The sequence below is a fragment of the Lissotriton helveticus genome, chromosome 6, assembly GCF_964261635.1.
Source record: "Lissotriton helveticus chromosome 6, aLisHel1.1, whole genome shotgun sequence".
Lineage (NCBI taxonomy): Eukaryota > Metazoa > Chordata > Amphibia > Caudata > Salamandridae > Lissotriton > Lissotriton helveticus.
The window spans coordinates 2,097,699,882-2,097,719,073 of NC_136067.1; the positions used below are offsets into that span (position 1 = coordinate 2,097,699,882).

At 40.7% G+C, this 19,192-nt stretch overlaps 1 protein-coding gene across 1 annotated transcript; it reads left to right on the forward strand.

Annotated features, from left to right (window-relative positions):
- The first annotated feature begins 1,410 nt into the window (after positions 1-1,410).
- On the forward strand, positions 1,411-10,799 carry LOC144763053 (uncharacterized). Its single transcript, XM_078648360.1, has 4 exons — positions 1,411-2,902; positions 3,187-3,210; positions 7,553-7,566; positions 10,637-10,799. The coding sequence occupies exons 1-4, from the start codon at positions 1,672-1,674 to the stop codon at positions 10,724-10,726; spliced, it is 1,359 nt and encodes a 452-aa protein (XP_078504486.1). The 5' UTR covers positions 1,411-1,671; the 3' UTR covers positions 10,727-10,799.
- The last annotated feature ends 8,393 nt before the right edge of the window (positions 10,800-19,192 follow it).

Genomic DNA, 19,192 nt, shown 5'->3' on the forward strand with positions numbered 1-19,192 from the left:
GACTCCTTCCAGTGAAAAACACATGACCTGTAAGAATAAGACAAGAATCGACACCTAGAAACCTTCAGGTGATCTCTATACTTGTCTTTATATTTGTTTTCTTACTATCACTTTTCACTTACATCTTATTATTAGTTTTTGCAGTAGCAATATTTGTTGTTGGGTCCTGAAAAAAGCAAGGACAACTACGTCCCCCATTGCTGAAACATGTCGACCTGGTACCACTTCTAGACAGCTATTTTTCAACCTGCCTTGGCAAAATTTTTAACATTGGTAGAGCGAGTATCACTTGAATAAAATTGTTCATTACTCCGTCATCCAATTTTAATTGCACTTTTTTATTCTTTTGTATTTGTTTCCTTTTGCGCTGCACACTGTTGGTCACCGTACGATTTACCACTTACCTCTACAAGGAAGTGTAAGACCATATTACCCTCTATTTCAGTTAAAGGGACCATTTTACCATCTTGGTCACCTTTTCTCCTGAGAATAGTACATCTGGGTATATGGCCATAAAGGAATCCCAAATGATGAAGGGCGGTTCCGAGTGGTGACTGATGGGTACCTTAGACCATCTACCAGGGTGTCTTTGGTTACCACCTTTCTCAGTTAGTTGGTAGGTTTCTGTGCTTCCTGGTTACTTGCACTGTTAACTCACCGCACCTATAGACCCTCTGGAACTCTTTTGTTGTTGCAAAATGGTTGTAAACCTCCTGTTCCTTGTGTAGCTCCGGTCAGAGCCTCGGCTCTCTGGAGTTACAATTTGTGGAAGATGCTCAGATTACCTGTCCAAGTCCTATCCCAGGTTGTCTGATGGTATTAAGGGCTCCCTTTTTAGCAGTTGCCTATGTTTCCCTCCATAATGGTGATGCTCTGTCTTGCATGGTCCAGTCACTGGAAAAGGCTCCATCTTGTCTTATTTGTTAGGCTATGTGATAATAGAAAGCATTCCCTGGATAAGAAAGGAGGCATCTTGTCGCTAATATTTTAACATTGTAGTATGTTGTGGGGAGAGGGTCTCACTCGCTGAACAAGGAATCTACTCTGGTGTCTTGGTTACTCTTTAGTCCACACTCCTTGATAGAAGGGGACCTTACTCTGCCTATTGCATCTTCACACTTACAGTGTAATCTAGAATTGCTTCTACACACATGTCTATATGATGATTTAAATGTTTCACTACATGGCAATAGATTTTTGTGCTGGACTCTGCATTTCTGCTTATTCAGTGTTTCTTTTTCTTAATTTAACAGATGAAATAAATGCCTTAATAAACACAAACGGTAAAGGCATTAAACCTCACTCGTGTAGGAAGTGATTTAAAAACAGCATACCTTGAAATATCTTCCCTTGAAGGCTGCCTCGTCAAAGTCTTTTTCTACAGCAGAAAACCCAAACTGCCCAGTGAGGTCTGTACTTGGATGTTAGGCATTAGCTGATATGCACAGCAGACATAACACACTGACATACTAAAGCAAGACTGAGCTGCTCATTACGAAGGAAGAGCTAACCTGGTATCAGAAATAACACTCAGAAGAGGAACCGTATGAATATCTAGAATGTGGCAACACATTTATTAGACAGAGAGAGAAAGAGCAAGTGTGACATAAGAAACTTCATGCTGGAGAAAAACCATATTGATGGACTGACTGTGGAAAAGTGTCCCTTGCAATGAAAGCCCTAATGCAGCATCCGAGTGTCCACGTAGAGGAGAAAACCTATAAATGTACAGAATGTAATAAGGCATTTATTACCAAAGAAGACCTAATGAAACATCACAAAGTGCACACTGGGGAGAAAAAATATAAATGCACTGAATGTGACAAAGCATTTATAACAAATGGAGAGCTAAAGCAACATTGGAGAATCTACACTGGAGAGAAACCATATCAATGTACAGAATGTAAAACAGTTTTCCAAAGGAAGGAAACTCTAAAGCAGCATCAAATGATCCACACTGGTGAGAAACCGTATGAATGTACAGAATGTGACAAAGCATTTATAACAAATAGAGAGCTAAAGCAACATCAGAAAATCCACACTGGGGAGAAACCATATAAATGTACAGTGTGTGACAAAGCATTTATGAAAAATGGAGACCTAAAACGTCATCAGAAATTCCACACTGGGGAGAAACTGTATCAATGTACAGAGTGCGTCAAAGCATTTGTAGGAAATAGAGATCTAAAACGTCATCAGAAAATCCACACCGGGGAGAGACCATATCAATGTACAGAGCGCGACAAAGCATTTATAACAAATGGATTGCTGAAGAGACATCAGAAAATCCACACTGGGGAGAAACCATATAAATGTACAGAATGTGACAAAGCATTTATATCAAACGGAGTGCTAAAACAACATCAGAAAATCCACACAGGGGAGAAACCATATAAATGTACAACATGTGACAAAGCATTTATAACAAATGGAACGCTAAAACAACATCAGAAAATCCACACTGGGGGGAGACCATATCAATGTACAGAATGTAATAAAGTGTTCACATGGAAGCCAAATCTATGGCGGCATCAAATGATCCACACTGGTGAGAAACCATATGAATGTACAGAACGTGACAAGGCATTTAGAACAAATGGAGATTTAAGGAAACATCAGGAAATCCATACTGGGGAGAAACCACATCAATGTACAGAGTGTGACAACGCATATATAACAAAGGGGGCCCTGAAGCAACATCAGAAAATCCACACTGGGGAGAAACCATATCAATGTACAGAATGTGACAAAGCATTTATAAGAAATGAAGTGCTAAAACAACATCAGAAAATCCACACAGGGGAGAAACCATATCCATGTACAACATGTGACAAAGCATTTATAACAAATGGACATCTAAAACAACATCAAAAAATTCACACTCGGGAGAGACCATATGAATGTACAGAATGTAGTGAAGTGTTCAAATGGAAGACTAATCTATGGCGGCATCAAATGATCCACACTGGGGAGAAACCATATGAATGTACAGAATATGACAAGGCATTTATAAAAAATGGAGATTTAAGGAAACATCAGAAAATCCACACTCGAGAGAGACCATATCAATGTACAGGACGTGATTCAGTATTTAGAATAAATAAAGAGCTGAAGCGACATCAAATAGTCCACCCTGGAAAGAGAACATTCAACTGCACGCAATGTGACAAGACATTTATTAAAAAGTCAAATCTAATGCAACATCAGAAAGTCCACACCGGGGCGAAACCCTATGAATGTACTGAATGTGACAAAGCAACCATATCAATGTATGGAATGTGATATGGTTGTGCAGAAAGAAGACCAACACTTATTTTTATTCTTTATTGTTTGATTACTTAAAATCTTACAATATTACCGATACAAAACATATACTATAATCTTAAAAAACATTAAAAACAATTACATAAAAAAACATTACAACTTACTAAGCCTCAAATTTGGACTTCGTCTCCCAATTTTGCCTTAACTCTCAGTAAAAAATTTACGAAGGCAGAGTTCATACTTATATCGTTGGAGTGCAGACACCTTATCAGTGCGTGCCTTCATGTCCTTATTCCTCGTATATTAAAAGATGGTTTCAGTAAAGTTTTTCTTTCAATCTGAAGCCCAGGTCAGATACATAGCAGGTGGACAATATTCTCCTCTCCATTTTTACACAATCTACAAACTGTACACGTCTCCATTTTTTTCCACGGGGGAAGATGACTAAGGCCCGGGAGTATGCCAAATCTTGCTTTAACAAGAACTTGCTTATTTTTTTCTGACCAAGGTATTTCCAGATACTCTTGTACCTTCTTTTTTGTATATCCATTTATTATTGGCCATGCATGTTTTCTTATTGCCAGCATTTCTTTGTCATTTACAAGCGACAGTTGGTTTGTTGTTTGGTTAATTATCTTTTTGAATGATGCTTTGCTTATTGTGTTGTTCCAAATTGGCATTACCGCAAACTCTTCTAGCGCTTTTTTAAGATAATTCCAGGCTGGTGACTTTGCATTGTTATTTATTTCTTGCCATAGTAACTGTGACAACTGATTCTCCTAGTCGTTTTTTTCCGATTCCATGTTTTGATAAATTGGCCCATTCTTGCATAGTACTGGTTATTTAGCCCAAATTCTAGTCTAATTTGTGCAGGCGAGGCATTGTTTGGAAGATAAAAAAGAGATTTAAATGTTTTGGATAGAGCATTATTTATTATTACCGAATCTTTCCCAATTAATGCCTCACTACCGTATGTAAGGGTCGGAAGAAGTTTTGCCGCTATAATCTTTAAAAGGGGACGATATGTGAGATTACCAAGTGATTTCTGCAGGATGCTGAATGCTGCTGTCAAAGCATTTGCCTTCCTTTGTATGTCCATTTTTTGTGGATGATAATTTCCCTTTTCGTCGAATAATACACCCAAATACCTATATACTTCAACTTACTCAAGTTGGGTGTTATCCATATACCATTTGCTTTTGTGTCTTAAATTTAAATTGTTAGGGACCACCATGATTTTAGTTTCATTTATCACCATTCTGTTTTCCTTTGCGTATATGGATATTCAATTAATTAGACGCTGTAATCCAACTTTAGTTTGGCTTAGAAGGATGGCATCATCTGCATATAATAGATTAGAAATTTATTTGCAGGCTAGTTTCGGCAGGTGTGGGTTTGTTTCATCCTGGAGCACTGTCAGATCTGCTAGAAACAAGTTAAAAAGTAGGGGGCCAATACACATCCCTGCTTAAGACCTACATTTGGGATTTCTTGTGTTAATGTTTGGCCATCCCCCATCCTTGCTCTGACCCAAGTTTTACTGTAGAGAAGTTGAATCAGTTTTATTAATTGTGGTGGAATATTTTTTTGCTGCAGCTTCTTCTATAGGAGGTTTCTTTGGACGCAATCAAAGGCAGATTTAAAATCTACAACACATAAATACAACGGCTGTTTGGCTCTGATTGATTTGTCGATTAATAGAGATAATGCTAGAATGTTTGTTGTAGTTCCGAGGCCTCTAATAAAGCCAGTCTGGTTCGGAGGCAATACCTTATTTTCTATTGCCCATTCATTTAGATTTGATAAGTAAAATCCCTGCAAACAATTTAGCATCTGTATCTTGTAGGGTGATAAGCCTATAATTTTCAGGGAGCGCCCAGTCTCCTTTTTTAAAGATTGGCGAGATTAAGGATCCTCGCCATGATTCAGGAATAACGCCTGTCTGTACTATTTCTTTAAATACTTTTACAAGATATCCTGACCATAGATCCGGATTTTCTTTATAGAGAGCAAACGGAATTCCATTTGGTCCTGGTGCCCCGTCTTTTTGTTTCTTGACTAATTTCATTAGTTGAGTTTTTGATATATCAATTTGATCTTCAATCTCATACTCTGGTCTATTTATAGGCTGTGTTTCGTCCTTTGTTTTTATTTTTTATTTTAGATTTAGATGTTTATCAAGGAAACTAACCCATTCTTGCTCCGTTAATGTCGATGATACCACCAATTTATTTGGTCGCACTAGGCTATTTATAATTTTCCAGAATTCTCTTGAGTTTGCTTGATAGCTTGCAAAAAATAGTTTTGACCAGAACACTTGTTTAGCTTGATTTTTTCCATTCCATATTAGTTTCTTCAAGTTTTGATTTATAGTTTTTAATTTACTCAGTATTTCGTCATTATCCGTAAATTTTGTAATTTGTCTTCTTAACTTATTACGAGTTCTTTTCAATTTAGTTCTTGTAAATGGAAGATTTATATATAGCTTCATTTCGACTCCTTGCTTAGTTTGGTTCCTCTTATGTATTTGTGTGCGAGCTTGAGGCTTGACCAGCTTCCGTGTGAAATGTACCCACTGTTCAATCGGCGACTCTGACGTTCTATCATTAAAGCAAATCTCTATAAGTTTCTGCACTAGATCATTCATCTCGTCCTTGTTCAGGACACTCCAAATAAGTTTCTTATGATTTATTGTTCCAATCTGACCTCACACAGTTTGGTATAGCTGGTATGTATTACTCCTGATGTTTGTAATAATTATCTGTTGGCAATGGTCGCTGTCTGAAACCTTCTCCAGTTGGTATGAGGAGATATTACGAAAGATGTTAAGTAATCCCATTGTGTAGTCAATCCTTGTCTTTGCATTGTGCGAGTGATACGTATATGCTGGAGGAGTATCTGATTTAAATCTCCCATTAAGGATTCGTAAACCCATCGCTTCTATATCCTTGACAAATTGTGTTCCGATTTTGTCTCGTGAGGAGTTTGTTTCCATTCCTAAATCCTGATGGGGAATTGCCCATTGATGATCTTGTGATTGGGTAATATCGTCTCTGATAAAAGGTGCTAATAAATTCAGGTTAAAGTCCCCCATCATCATGTAGTCTGCTACTGGGTCATCCAACATTTGTTCTAGCAACAAGTTATTAAGTGTTACACACGATGATTTTCTACTACTTCTTATTGGATGTATATATACATTAATCAAAGTTAAGGTCTTTGTTTTCTGATTACTTGTTTTGTATTTCAGCTTGACTATTAGAATGTCAGGGCTAATTGAGTCCAATTGCTTGTGTTCAGCCAGAAGGTCACTAGAGATAAATATTGCTAGCTCCCCACTTGGTCGGCCATATTTATGAATTTTATTTGCGTATTCAAAGTAACTTTTGTAGCCCTGTAGTATTAATGGATTGGTTTCCCATGTTTCCTGTAATAGGATGATCTGGCATGGGTGTGGAATAGAATTTATGTGAGTATTATAGATCTTACTTCCTACTCCATTTATGTTCCATGAACAAATCATAATTTTTCCAAGATCTTTTCCGTTCTTTGTCGGGACAGTGATTATGTTCCGTCATAGATCCTTATTGCTATGTAATGCCAGAGCAATCCATTTTTCATTTATTCCTGAATTTTTTTCCATTTTCCTTTACGGTGATGTTGCTTCTACATTATAGGTAGATCCACCCCGGGCATTTTTTAGTACGGTACAATTTAGCATGTTACACTTTACCTTCTGTGCCTGATCTACCTTACTAATGAGTGGTGTTGGGTAGACCTTTGGTGCTGGCTTACTAATAACTATGCCCCAGGCATTAAATATTTTCATTTCATTTATAACTTATTCTGCTATTAATCTTGAGTTTAGTGTAATTAATGTTGGTGCCTGGAGACCATCCTTATTAATCATAAATTAGATGGAGTCGATATCTCCACTCGTGATTTTAGCTAGAGACGGGATTGATTTAAATAGTCGATGAATGTTCCCTCTATTTAATATGTCTTGTTTGCCTCTCGAGTCAAATTCTGGTTTAAAAATAAGTTGGACCTTCTCATTAGATAGATGGTCATCGTATCTATCTGTTTCCATATTTTGTTTTGCCTTAAAGGTAATCTGCTTTACCCCATCACGATTTTCGATAACAAGTTGATCCCAGTCCGGCAATTTTGTTTTTAGGTCTGCTTTTGTTTAATGTATTTCTTCCGTCCTCTACATTTGTATTATATCTCTTGTGTGTTTCTAGTTTTCCATCAACATGTTGAATTTGTTGTTGACTTGTTTTTATAGTTTTGCTTTTAATGGTGAGCTATCATTCCATACCTGAGATCTATAGATGGTCAGGCAGGTATCACGTTCTTCCGCCTCTATTTCTAGTAAGTTGTCTTTAGGTTCTAGTGGGCTTGCTGTAATCCTTTGTTTTGCTGACTCTTCTAGCTGTTTACTTTTTATGAGCACCGGCACCTGCTCTATATTGAGCCCATTATCAGATGATTTTATTTTTCTCAGGTTATTACCTTCCTCTATTTTTTTATTTTCCTTCCCCAACTGGCTCACTTTGGCTGTCATATTAGCTGTATTCTTTTGTGCACTCATTTGTTCAGTAGATAATTCTTTTTCAAATATGGAAAAATATTTATTGTTCATACTCTTTGTTATTGGTGAGCTCTTTTTTTCTTCCCTTGGTAGTTCATTCCGTGATTCATATCCTTGAGTGTCCATAGATGTTAACAACACTTCATCCGGTTGTATTACTGCGCAATTAAGATGTTTAGCCTTTTTTCTTGCTTTACGTAATTTTTTCCTATGACGTTTTGACATGGTAAAACCGTGGGTATCTGGTCTTTGATTTCTATACTGGTTATTTCACCACATGCCTGATCCATTGTTTCGAAGTCTATTGATGTTATTCTTTCGTCTTGTGTTTTGAGATTATCTGCAACTTTCTTGCTGTTGTTTGTTCTGGTCCATCAATACTTTCAACGCAGGTGGTATATTCCTTCTCGGTCTTCATATTGCAATTAGTTTTTTCTTTCATTTTTCCATTATCTTTTTCTCCTTCCCTTGAAGGGTCTTTTTAGTATCTTCAATTATTGTGTACAATACCTCTGGTATTGTTGATAGCTTGTCTATAATAGGTGTACAAATGCAGTCTGTGTCCATTTTTTCACTGTCACTTTGAGCTCTAACTATCAGGCCATTAAGTTGGGCAAGTTTTTTATCGATCCCCGCGACTGCATTTGCCATCACTATAAGTAGATCTATTTGAATATCCATTTTATTAGATTGGTATGCTAGTGCTTCTAACGTCAGAGTAGAGGTTTGGTAGAAAATATCCCAAATCGTCCCACTTGTCTTGTTCTTTTATTCCTGTTCGATTAACTTGTGTTGGCTCTCCATTTTGATCTTCAATGGTTAATGAAGTTGAATATTCATTCATGGCCATGTTATTTATTTTTGAGTTGGTACCTCCCTTTATTTTATTTCCTGAGACATCCCCCCAGTTTAGTTTGTACTGCTTTGTTCCATTAAGATCATCATTTTCATGAATGATACTCCCTAAATTGCAGTTTTGATTAATCAATTGACTAGGCATTCTTTCCTCCGTGCTTGTCTGATGTCTTTTCATGATTTCTACGTTTACTTCTATAGGTACCATTGGCCTAGGTGGCAGTTTTCCTTCATTAATACCGCTCTGATTAACATCAGTATAACTTGTGTAGTGATTTATATCATCATGTAATACACCTGTTACATCCATTTCCTTTGGATTATCCTGTTGATTTGCATTGAAAGGTGAAGGTGAAGTTGCGCTTAGTACATCCTGATCTGTAAGTTGGAATTCGTTATCCTTTACTTCATCAATCTTAATTTGTGAGTTGCACTCCTCTTCCTGTTGAATGGATTGTATGACTTGGTTACTTGGTTTTTCACTACTAATAGGTTTGATTGGTGTTTGTAATTTAATTTTTTCTGCATCTATTTGCATTGTCATTAAAACTCCGGTTGGATCTTTCATGAAGTGAAATTTATCTGGCACTTTTCCCGATTTCTCAAACATTATTGCAATCGGTGATATTAGTGACTGATTTACTCCTACGGCGTTAGCTTTTACCTTTTTTACCGCTTTCGGCATTTGTATTTTCTTTGCACGTCTTGTAATTGGTCCGGACGTCCTCTCTTTACCTGATCGCATAGTTCCCCCTCTATTCCGAGATATTGGGTACTGCTGATCCCTTTTCCTATTTTTGTACCTGGATCGTTAACTGTGATTTTTGGCTTTTGGCTTCCCCGCTCTCAATCCCTCCAGGATCTCCTAGTAGAGGATATTTAGAGTTTTTGGGGTGATTCCACTTGTTGCTCTGCACAGACCATTCAGTTGGCTATTAGCCTCTCCAACCAGTTCTCCGGCTATACACACCCCCTCTATTCTCTGTTCTCCTCTACTCCTTAACTCAGACCCACTGCTCGGGGCTCAGGGGCTCAAAAGAAATAACACTCTCCCCCCACTCTCCCCCCGTGATGCTCACTGTCACAGTTCACCTGGCCACTGTCCCGGCAGCTCCAAAGCCACACTTCAGTCTCCAGTCGCCTGTCCAGTCCCCCCCCGGAGGCTCCACGGAAGCTCCACGGTGATTCAGCGGCTCCTTGGCTATGGCCGCAGTCTCTGCTCACCGTTTCCTTTTCCTTTTCACTGTTGCTGTTGCAGGCCCTCCGTAAGCTGCACGCCACGCCGCCTGCCCGTCAACGCTCACCACCGGGCTCTGCGTCTTCGGGCTCCGTGAATGGGGGGCGACTCTCACCCAGCCCAGCCTGGCAACCGGCAACGGAAAACGGAGAACCAGAGACCGGAAAGCCACAAGCCACACGTGTGGTCTCGGTCTCAAACTCTGTCTTGGTACTCTGCAAAACGTGGACTGGGTCAATACAGTCCCTCATTGCTGTTTGAGACAGCCACACGGGAGGGCTCCAGTGCTCCCGCCGTGTCCAAGCAAAATCACGGCTCCAGCCACGCTGAGGCAAGATTTGCGGCTCCGGCCGTGTTGGAGGGCGGCTCGCGGCCGCGTTCAAGCAAAGTTTGCGGCTTCAGCCGTGCTGAGACAAGGCCCACGGCTCTGGCCCCGCTGGAGGGCGGCCCCCCGGCCCCTGCCGCACCCAAGCAGAGTCGCGCGCAGAAACAAGGCTTGCAGCTCCGGCCGCTCCGACCGCGTTCCTGCTGTGTCAGCTGTGTCAACCGAATTCAGCCGCACCAAGGACCAAGCACTGCGGCTCCGAGCCCAGCGACGAGCGACAAGGCGCCAAAACACCTCCAGGCAAGCAGCATCAACACAAAGAACCATCAACAAATCCACGCTGGGAGCAACACCATAGCAGGGCTCTAAAATCCACTCGCCCACTCGCTATGAAGAGTCAGATTTTATCAGGTCGGGCTATTTTTACTACATACTAGTCTTGTTCTGGTGAATGAACTTAAGCTGGAAAGAAACAGATGTTCTGTTTATTCAGAAAGTGAATGAGCTGTAAAGATGCCTTTAAATCCCTTATCTTAACACATGTGCTGTCTGTTCAAGGACAGAGGTCAAATGTCAATTTGTCTGTCTAATAAATGCTGCCTATCCAGGAAAGTTGTCTTTACTTGTCTTTTTCTTACTAGTTAGTTTTTTGTCAAGTGAACTGTCTAACAATCATTGTGAAAGAAAAGGCTGTAGGATGTCAGTTTTTTTTTCTATCACAAAATTTAAATAGCTAGCAAATGAATAAGACAAATATTCAAAAATATATCAGGAACTTCAAAAGAACATTTTTTTTAAATTCAGAAGTGTGATGCAAACAAAGAGTTAAATTGGAGCAAAATAATCAGAACACTTTACTTGGTGATGTACAATTGATAAATATTTGCAGAAACTTAATTTCGAGGGAAATTTTATACCAATTCCATGGAGAATCTGCTGATTACAAATGATAGTTTGCTAGCACTTCATGCTTTAGTTATTTATTTATTAAAAGTAATAGTTTTTAAATATGATGTGAGAAACATTCCTGGCCCCGCTCGGGTGATAATGCTGTTAATGAACAGAGAGGCAAGTCAGGGGTCTGTTGTATCCTGTTTGTGGCTAGATTTTCATTATATATTGAAGAAAAAGTGTAGCCTAATAAATCAATAAAAATAGTTGTTTGTGTAGTATGCACGCTGAACTCGCGTTTTCGAAGGTGCTCTCACATTTAGCAATGAATAAAATGGAGGCTCAGTGAATTAAAATATTTGCCCAGGATCACATTTGAAACCACTTTGTGTATCAAGAGCATTGCAATTAGGTTGAGTAGATTATTTAAGTCAACAAACCTTCAGGTCTAGTAACATTTTTATGATTTTTTTAGGCCTGCACAGGAATGTACTGAATGTGACAGAGCCATCATTACAAAGGGACTGTTAATGCAACATCTGAAAATCCAGACTAGGAATAACTGAAGCAATAAATGTGACGAGGTGCTGATCAGATAGTCTGTATTGGCAGAAACAACTTTTTCATGCAAAGGGTTTTTTCAGAGGAGGAACCTAATGTGCATTCCAGGGGAAAAACATTTGTCTTCAGTGTAACAAGACATTCATTACAAAGGAATAGTTAATGCTTGATCAGAAATTATATTCTGGGGAGAAGCCATTTGAATATTATAAATGTGTAAAAGCATTTCCTACCAAACGCTCTAAGTTGAGTTATCGAAAAGGCCACCCTGGTTTAAGATATACTGATATTGAAGTCTTGATTTAGAAAAAGTCGTCGGTTGCTACGTCAGATAATCCACACATGCTTGTACACAGATATCGGGTCATGGAATACATGAACAAAATGTGGAACAAAGGAACAGAAATAGTTAGTCATTGTAGGTGCTAAAGGATTAGTCCAGAAAAGGTCCCAACAAACCCATTCCCACAGAGGTGACAATGCACAAACTCCAGAGAGCATCAAACTCTGACAGAATACAAATATTACAGAAAGCAACAGCTAGATTTCTTTCCCTGTTCCCAGCCTACTGTGGAATAATGACTATTTTGACTGGCTCGTAATAAAACCTGGCTCTGCTTATTTATTCAGTTATGTGGGATTTGTTCTGTAAGACCTTCTAGAGTTCGTGTCCACAGTTTTTGAGACATTTGTTGGCATTGGTGATTATAAAATTCCGAGTTTTTTACATAGGATCTTATGTTCCTGCTGTTTATCGTTGATATTTTGTTTCTATCTATAACACTACTAGTTGGGGGAGGACAAGTGGAGTTTTGCGGTCAGTTGGAAGTAAGATGCCACTGGTCTTAGTGGTTTGCAACCCCCGAAGTATATGTGCATCAGGTTTATGGTTTCATGCTGTCAGGAGCTGCTACCACATGTACAGACATTGCAGGACAGTCTGCTGGACAACCTGTGAATAAGAGGTCTCTACTTAGGGCATTGATTACAATCTTATATCTCACATGGAGGAAACAATTGTATTATTTCTACTTCTGTACAGTTTATCTTCTTAACATGCTGATCTGGAATAAAATGAACATCTGCTGAAATTGCCAACTGCAATCCTAGATGTTTGAACACAGTAAACGTTCTTATACCGTACAGTGTATATAGTTATTTACTTTTCTAAAGTGCTCTATTGTCCATTCAGGCTATGCCCGTGCAATAGAAAGAAAACAAATAAATCTGTTTGACTAAATAGGGCAAGACAAAGCAAAGGTCTTATCTCTCCGCGAACCATCTTCCAAAAGGATAAACTCTGTGGCCACCATTGGGGGGGAAAATGGGAGGGGGTTAATGAGGAGACTCAAATGGAGAATCTATGTTAAGAGGTCATGGAGAGGGACTCAAAATGTCAGCAATGTGTAGTGTGGAAAAGTGTGGCTCAATGGTTAGAGCGGCAGACCCTGATGCAGAGGTCTAGCCCGGGACCAGGGTTCAATTCCCTGCCTCGGCGGGTCTTGGGCTCAAAAATTCCACGGACCTGATAATTCTTGCCTCGGTGCCTATTCCAATCATGGAGTCCCACTCTGCAACTCTGGGCAATAGCTTGCTTAATCTCCACAACGGCCCCCACAACGCTAAGGATGCCTGGCCTCCACCTTGGGGGTGCCCAGGAGTAGACACCTCACAGGGAAAGCCAGGATGGGTTCCACAGCGGTATTCGTACAAGCGCCTTGAGACCCTTGCGGGTGAGTAGTGCGCTATGCAAGTATCAATTTTATTCACCCTACCCCTTAGTCTTATAAATGTGAGTTCCTGGTCGATGGACCCACGTAGTTTCTTCCAATGTAGTAAGAAACCAGATACTAGTACATGCTCTAGTATCCCCTCCCCCCCTTGGTATTTTCAATGATGTTGATGTGGCAGACATTATATTCAATCACGATCTTTTCGATAATTATTTGTTTATTTTTTATTTAGAAGGTCTTATAAAGCACAAACATGACCGAAAATCATAAGAACACTGTACATGGGAAAAAATTGTGCTGTTACATGCATACGGGTAATACAACTTTTAAACCATCAACCCAACACAACAGAGATATTGTATCAATTTTATGAACTGTATGCCCGTGTACTTAGATTGAGGTGGACTAGAGTGTCACTGCTGGTAATGATGACGGGATAGATATCCAGTGATGTGTCCTTTTAACAAAGCCGACTAATGGTCATGAAGCAGCTGGACAAAGCCCTTTTCCTGTTCCAGGGCGACTATAAAAAAACGTCATGACAAATGCAAAAGCGTTGTATCACACTCCCGTCCAACCTGGACTCCGACTGGGCTCCCACCTAATAACAATAATAACAATGATAAAAAAAATTATATTACTGAAGTGAATGGGCTCATTTAGTGGGAAAAATATGAAGAAAAATCCTCAGTCCTTGAATGGACAGAAGGGGGCAATTAATAGGTCGTTGTTGCACCATCCTGAAGACATCGATACTTGGATAGAGACTATTAAAAACTGGAGGCTTCTCTTCACTCGTGTATGAAAGGCGAACTGTTGTTAATTCCACAGTGAACAAGGCTTGCTCTCATGCTTTAAAGATTGTAAAAGAGGGAGGCACTCCGTGTGTGAGCTAGAAAAGGCCTCCCCTGGACACAATTCACCAGCTACTAATCCTCGAATAACCACCCACAGACTCAAGATAAGTTACATCTCTCATCGATATGCAAGAAGGACAGGCTTCGAACACTACTGGTATATCTAACACTACGGAGCATCACTTTAGTCTGGTCATCAATGTGATTGATGCCAGTTTAGCCACCTGCAGGCTAGACCGTAATGCTCTTCTAAGGTTAATAAGGCAATGTAGGTAGGGGTTTGCTGCAAGAGTTGTTTGGGCGACTATTACTAGAAAACAGGTGGCACTGAGGTTTGATGTCAGAAATACTTATGATCTGACAGATAAGCTTAGAGGAAAGAGAGAGTTGAAACTGCAGACACAACACATATGACTGGGGCAAGCCCTGGATGTAAGATTAGGCTGCTTTGCTTGCCTGGAATGTGAGAGGGGTGAATGACCACCACAAAGCCCGACAGGTAACCACATACCTGAATAGGCTTAAAGTGGATGATGGGTTAATTCAGAAGACATATGCTGCTTCTGTGGGAGTTCTTATGCCAAACGCTGGAGCTCCTACCTCTGTTACTCTTCCTATTCCTCCTTTTCTAGGGGAGTGGCCATCTTGGTTAAACGAGGCTTACAGTTCAGGCCTCTAGACATGTTCTGTGATAGAGAGGGCCGGTGCATGGATGTGCAGGGGTTGTCAGGTTCGACACACATCACATTGAATAATACATATGGGCGAAACTTCGATGACCCAAGCTATATTAAATCTAAAAAGGCTGGATTTCTGGGGCAAGGTGGATTGTGAAGGTAAATTTCTAGATAAGCATACTTCTTCCCGCTGGTGCGACAATGTGGGGGCGGGAATACCTATGCTGTACACTGCCCGATGTCATTCGCCCAGCATGGGTGGCTTCAGACATGTTTGCGATAGAAACCCGGTATGGTGCGTATAGCTCCCACTCCATTGAAATTCTACAGGAATTTAGAGATTTTTAAGCAGAGCTTTACACTGCCTCTGCATATATTCCTGCCAAGGGTAAACCTATGTATCTAGATTGGGTTACCTGGGCATGGCTAGAACCATTCAAAGGGAGCCACTTGTAGTGTAGTTCCTATATTCCCAACAGGCTCTGCGCATTGGAATAGTATATCCTATAGATTTGACGTAGGACTGAGGTCTACTAGGTCTCTATCGAATATACTAGACTTAATTGTGAGTGCCAGCTAGCTCAGAGATCACTAGAAACTTTCTCCAATAGACAAGAAGGGATTAGTTTCTGATAACCGCATAAACATGACAACTTTGTTTCCCAAGGGTAGCCTGGAAACAGTGGAGCTGGATTTCTTGGCAGGAGAAAAGACAGCGTCTCTCTCAGTGCATCTGCTGGAGGGTCGGCTTCCTTCGGCACTTGCTTCAGCGAGCTATGTCGGGCAAGTAGATAGTCGAACTGCTCCAAACCACTGTGTGTTTGCCTGGGCAAGTTTGGGCATATTTATACCTTAAAGGTGCAGAGATTGGCTTAAGGTTGGACATTATAACGTCATCAAAGACTCAGTTCTTTGAAAACTCCTTGAGTTCTTGGATAAATCAATATTCAAGCAAGGGGAAGTCCCTGACTGCTGAAGGCGGGTTTTTCAAAGAAATCGTTGTGGATTTTTGGAACTAGTGGAAGTAGCCATGCCGTATTTGGACTGCATAGGCTAAGTCTAAATATGGTTATGATTTCTATGCCTATATAAGGATAGGGTGATTTATACCTATATATGGGCATGAATCGGGAATATTACACTAGGGTCCTAGATTCATATAGAACACACTGTGCACTCCTATTAAATGCCTGATTTAGATCTTGGGAACAATGGTCCTGATGTCAGATTGCCCGCCCACCTACTTGGCGGTCTGCCCGCTGTATTGAGATTTTGGCAGGTCTATATACTAAAGACCGTCCGAGTCCCACCGACTCCACCAGGAATTTTCGCCTGCATAGACGGAATCATAGTCAAAAGCGGCTGTCAGCGGAGGAAGTCCAGCAAGGATTGCTTCTGAGCTAATCAAGATGTGCCTGTCCATCGAGGCAACTGTGACAGGGATACCTCCTACCTTGAGTTGGTGAATTAGAAGGAAATGAGGTGTAAACGTACTGTTTTCCACTTCCGTTTCTGGCTTGAACACCGTTGTCCAGGTCCCTCTTTTGCTGCTCCTACTTCACCACCGTTTTCACTGGTATCTAAGGTAAGTTTCTTTTACAATTGTTGTAGCCTCATGCATTTTCATATTGCTGTTAAATGCTATTTATTTCCTATGTGTATTGCAGTAGTGCTCATTTTACAACTTAGCAAGGAAAAATGAACACACTTTTATTGACACTTTAATTATCCATCAATCATTTATCTAGCCCTTTATTGCCTAAGATTAATACCTTAAGTTTAGATCTACCAACGTGCCCCAGTACAAAGCTCTCATACTCACATCAAACATCGTACCCAAGGCCATGCCAACATGAAACGGCGTCCCAAAATGTGTCTCATCAAGTAAGTATTATACAGAATGCGCAAGAGACCAGCGTCCTATAAATGAAGTAAAGAGGAAAATAAGTACAGAAGCCGGCGGGCATAGCTTCCACTGCAAGTTCTCAACGTCCTGTCAACACAGGTACTGCTTGTGATGACAGTCCCCCCGTGCTTGCACCCATTTCTCCCCACTCTCGGGCTACCTCATATAGAGTCCCACACCCTGTGCATTCAAACCCCCTTACCCCTATTTCAAATACATGCGCGATGTAAATGCTAAAATAGCCGATGGTTTGGAGAGGAGAGGGCCATATGTCATAAAACGCATTAGATACTTGCTTATTTATAATGGACCAGGCAGCTGTGGTAGAGCTGTCCAAGCAACTATGTGGCGGCCATCTTATCATGAGCATACTCATAGAAGGAAAGAAAACAAATCGCCGTAATGATTGGAGCATGGCCATGTGTCATAATTTACAAAAAAGAAAAGCAAATCGTCCGTTATGTATGAAACAACGCCTTACATCAAATGGCATGTTTAAACGTGCCCATCTTTAAGCAACAGTCAATTGTAACGGCCTGTAATCTTAAAGAGTTCATAGCCAGTCCCAATGTCACTCCTCTAATCGTAGGCAAAGCTTGGCGAATGTGCCCATCCAGGCCCGGACTGGCCGTTGCAGGCACCGGGCAATCCCCCGGTCAGCTGCGAGGGTGGGGGCCGGTTTTGGGCCCCAGGGGGCCGGTTTTGTTACAGGGTCGTTTTTTGCAGCATAGCTGCAAAAACGGCACTGTAACAAAATCGGCCGAAAACCGGCCCTAGCAAAGAGCGCGGTCGCACCCCCCAACCCCCTGGGGGGAGGAGGGGGGCCGGCCGAGCACTTTGCCAGGGCCGGTTTCGGTTTCCAGTCCGGCCCTGTGCCCATCTCTAAGCAACAGTCAATGGAACGGCCTGTAATCTTAATGAGTTCATAGCCAGTCCCAATGTCACTCCTCCAATCGTAAGCAAAGCTTTGCGAACGGTATATATTAGCAGTTCGGACCAATATATATTTTGTACAGTCTAGAACCATACTGTTTAGTTGGTTAATCGAACAGGGTTTTCGTAGACAGGAAGAGTTGGCACTCAAGTAATATCTACGTTACTTCGTAAGTGAAAAAAGAATTTGGTATGGTGCTGCTAGGGACGGGAGACCCTAAAACCCTTCACTCTGTGATGGAAAACCAAACACAATAACATATAACAATAATCCTGCGTACTCATACAAGCTAATACATCATGTGGATGAGTTTCAAAGCAAATGGAACGGATCCAGCATTGAGGTCTTTGATCTGTTTAATCGGTCATCTCAGCAGAACGAAGGTATACCAAAAAGTGAAAAAACAAGCTAATCAAATGTACTATTAGGATTGACGCCAGTGCGAGTAAAAAGCGGGAATTAGTAAGATTGATAATGCGAAAAACACGTACATTCCCAGATTGTAGTGAATATGCCAGGATGCAAGCCTTGATTTGTAACTAAAGGATTGGACGGCACGTACTCGGGCATTACCAGGACTGAACAGGAAGCATTTGCTTCAATTTACGCATTCTGCTGAGACCTAGAATACCTCTCCGGTTGGAATTATCACCGGCTGGGGGATATTACTGATTTTGGATACAGCCATAGAGCCCTGAAGATTCGGGGAATAATTTCTCTGATGAAACATGTGTCGGCTGGCTGTGTGTATTGTGTTTGATGACCGATTAAACAGATCAAAGACCTCAGCGCTGGATCCGTTCCATTTGCTTTGAAACTCATCCACATGATGTATTATCTTGTATGAGTGCGTAGGATTATTGTTACATACTGTTTAATTACCAGGGGTTCAAAAGAGGCAATCGGAAGGAAAATAATAATCCAGGGATGGAAGAGTGGGACATGAGAAAAATGATATAAAAAGAAAGAGAGAAAGGACCAGACCCGCTCATTTGAAAGGAACTCAGCATTGTCAGGGTATCAAACACAGTACATACCGGCAACCATGATCACATCTAGTTCAGTACGTACAGGGATGGCAAACAATCACGACATAATTAGTGCTGTCTAGTTTTTAATGTTGACAATGGGCTTACTCTCAAACCTCAGATTTTGGGTCTAGTTGGACAATGTTTCGGCCTTTTGAAACCTCTGAGGTAATTTCTTCCTTTTCTGTCTCATGCCCACAGGAGGATCACGGTACAGTACTTGATTGGTTCACGGCTTGATTGTGCCAATGTATTATATCTGGGCCTTCGCTAGTATCTTCTCACCCGTCTACAATCGGTTCAAAACTCGGCTGCACAAGCAATCTTTGG

Excerpts from the sequence above, each read along its gene's own strand:
- LOC144763053 (XM_078648360.1), top strand. The coding sequence starts at position 1,672 with ATGAAAGCCCTAATGCAGCATCCGAGTGTCCACGTAGAGGAGAAAACC. Across the intron at positions 2,903-3,186 it reads TCGGGAGAGACCATATGAAT|TCAAATCTAATGCAACATCA; the intron begins GTACAGAATGTA and ends TTTATTAAAAAG.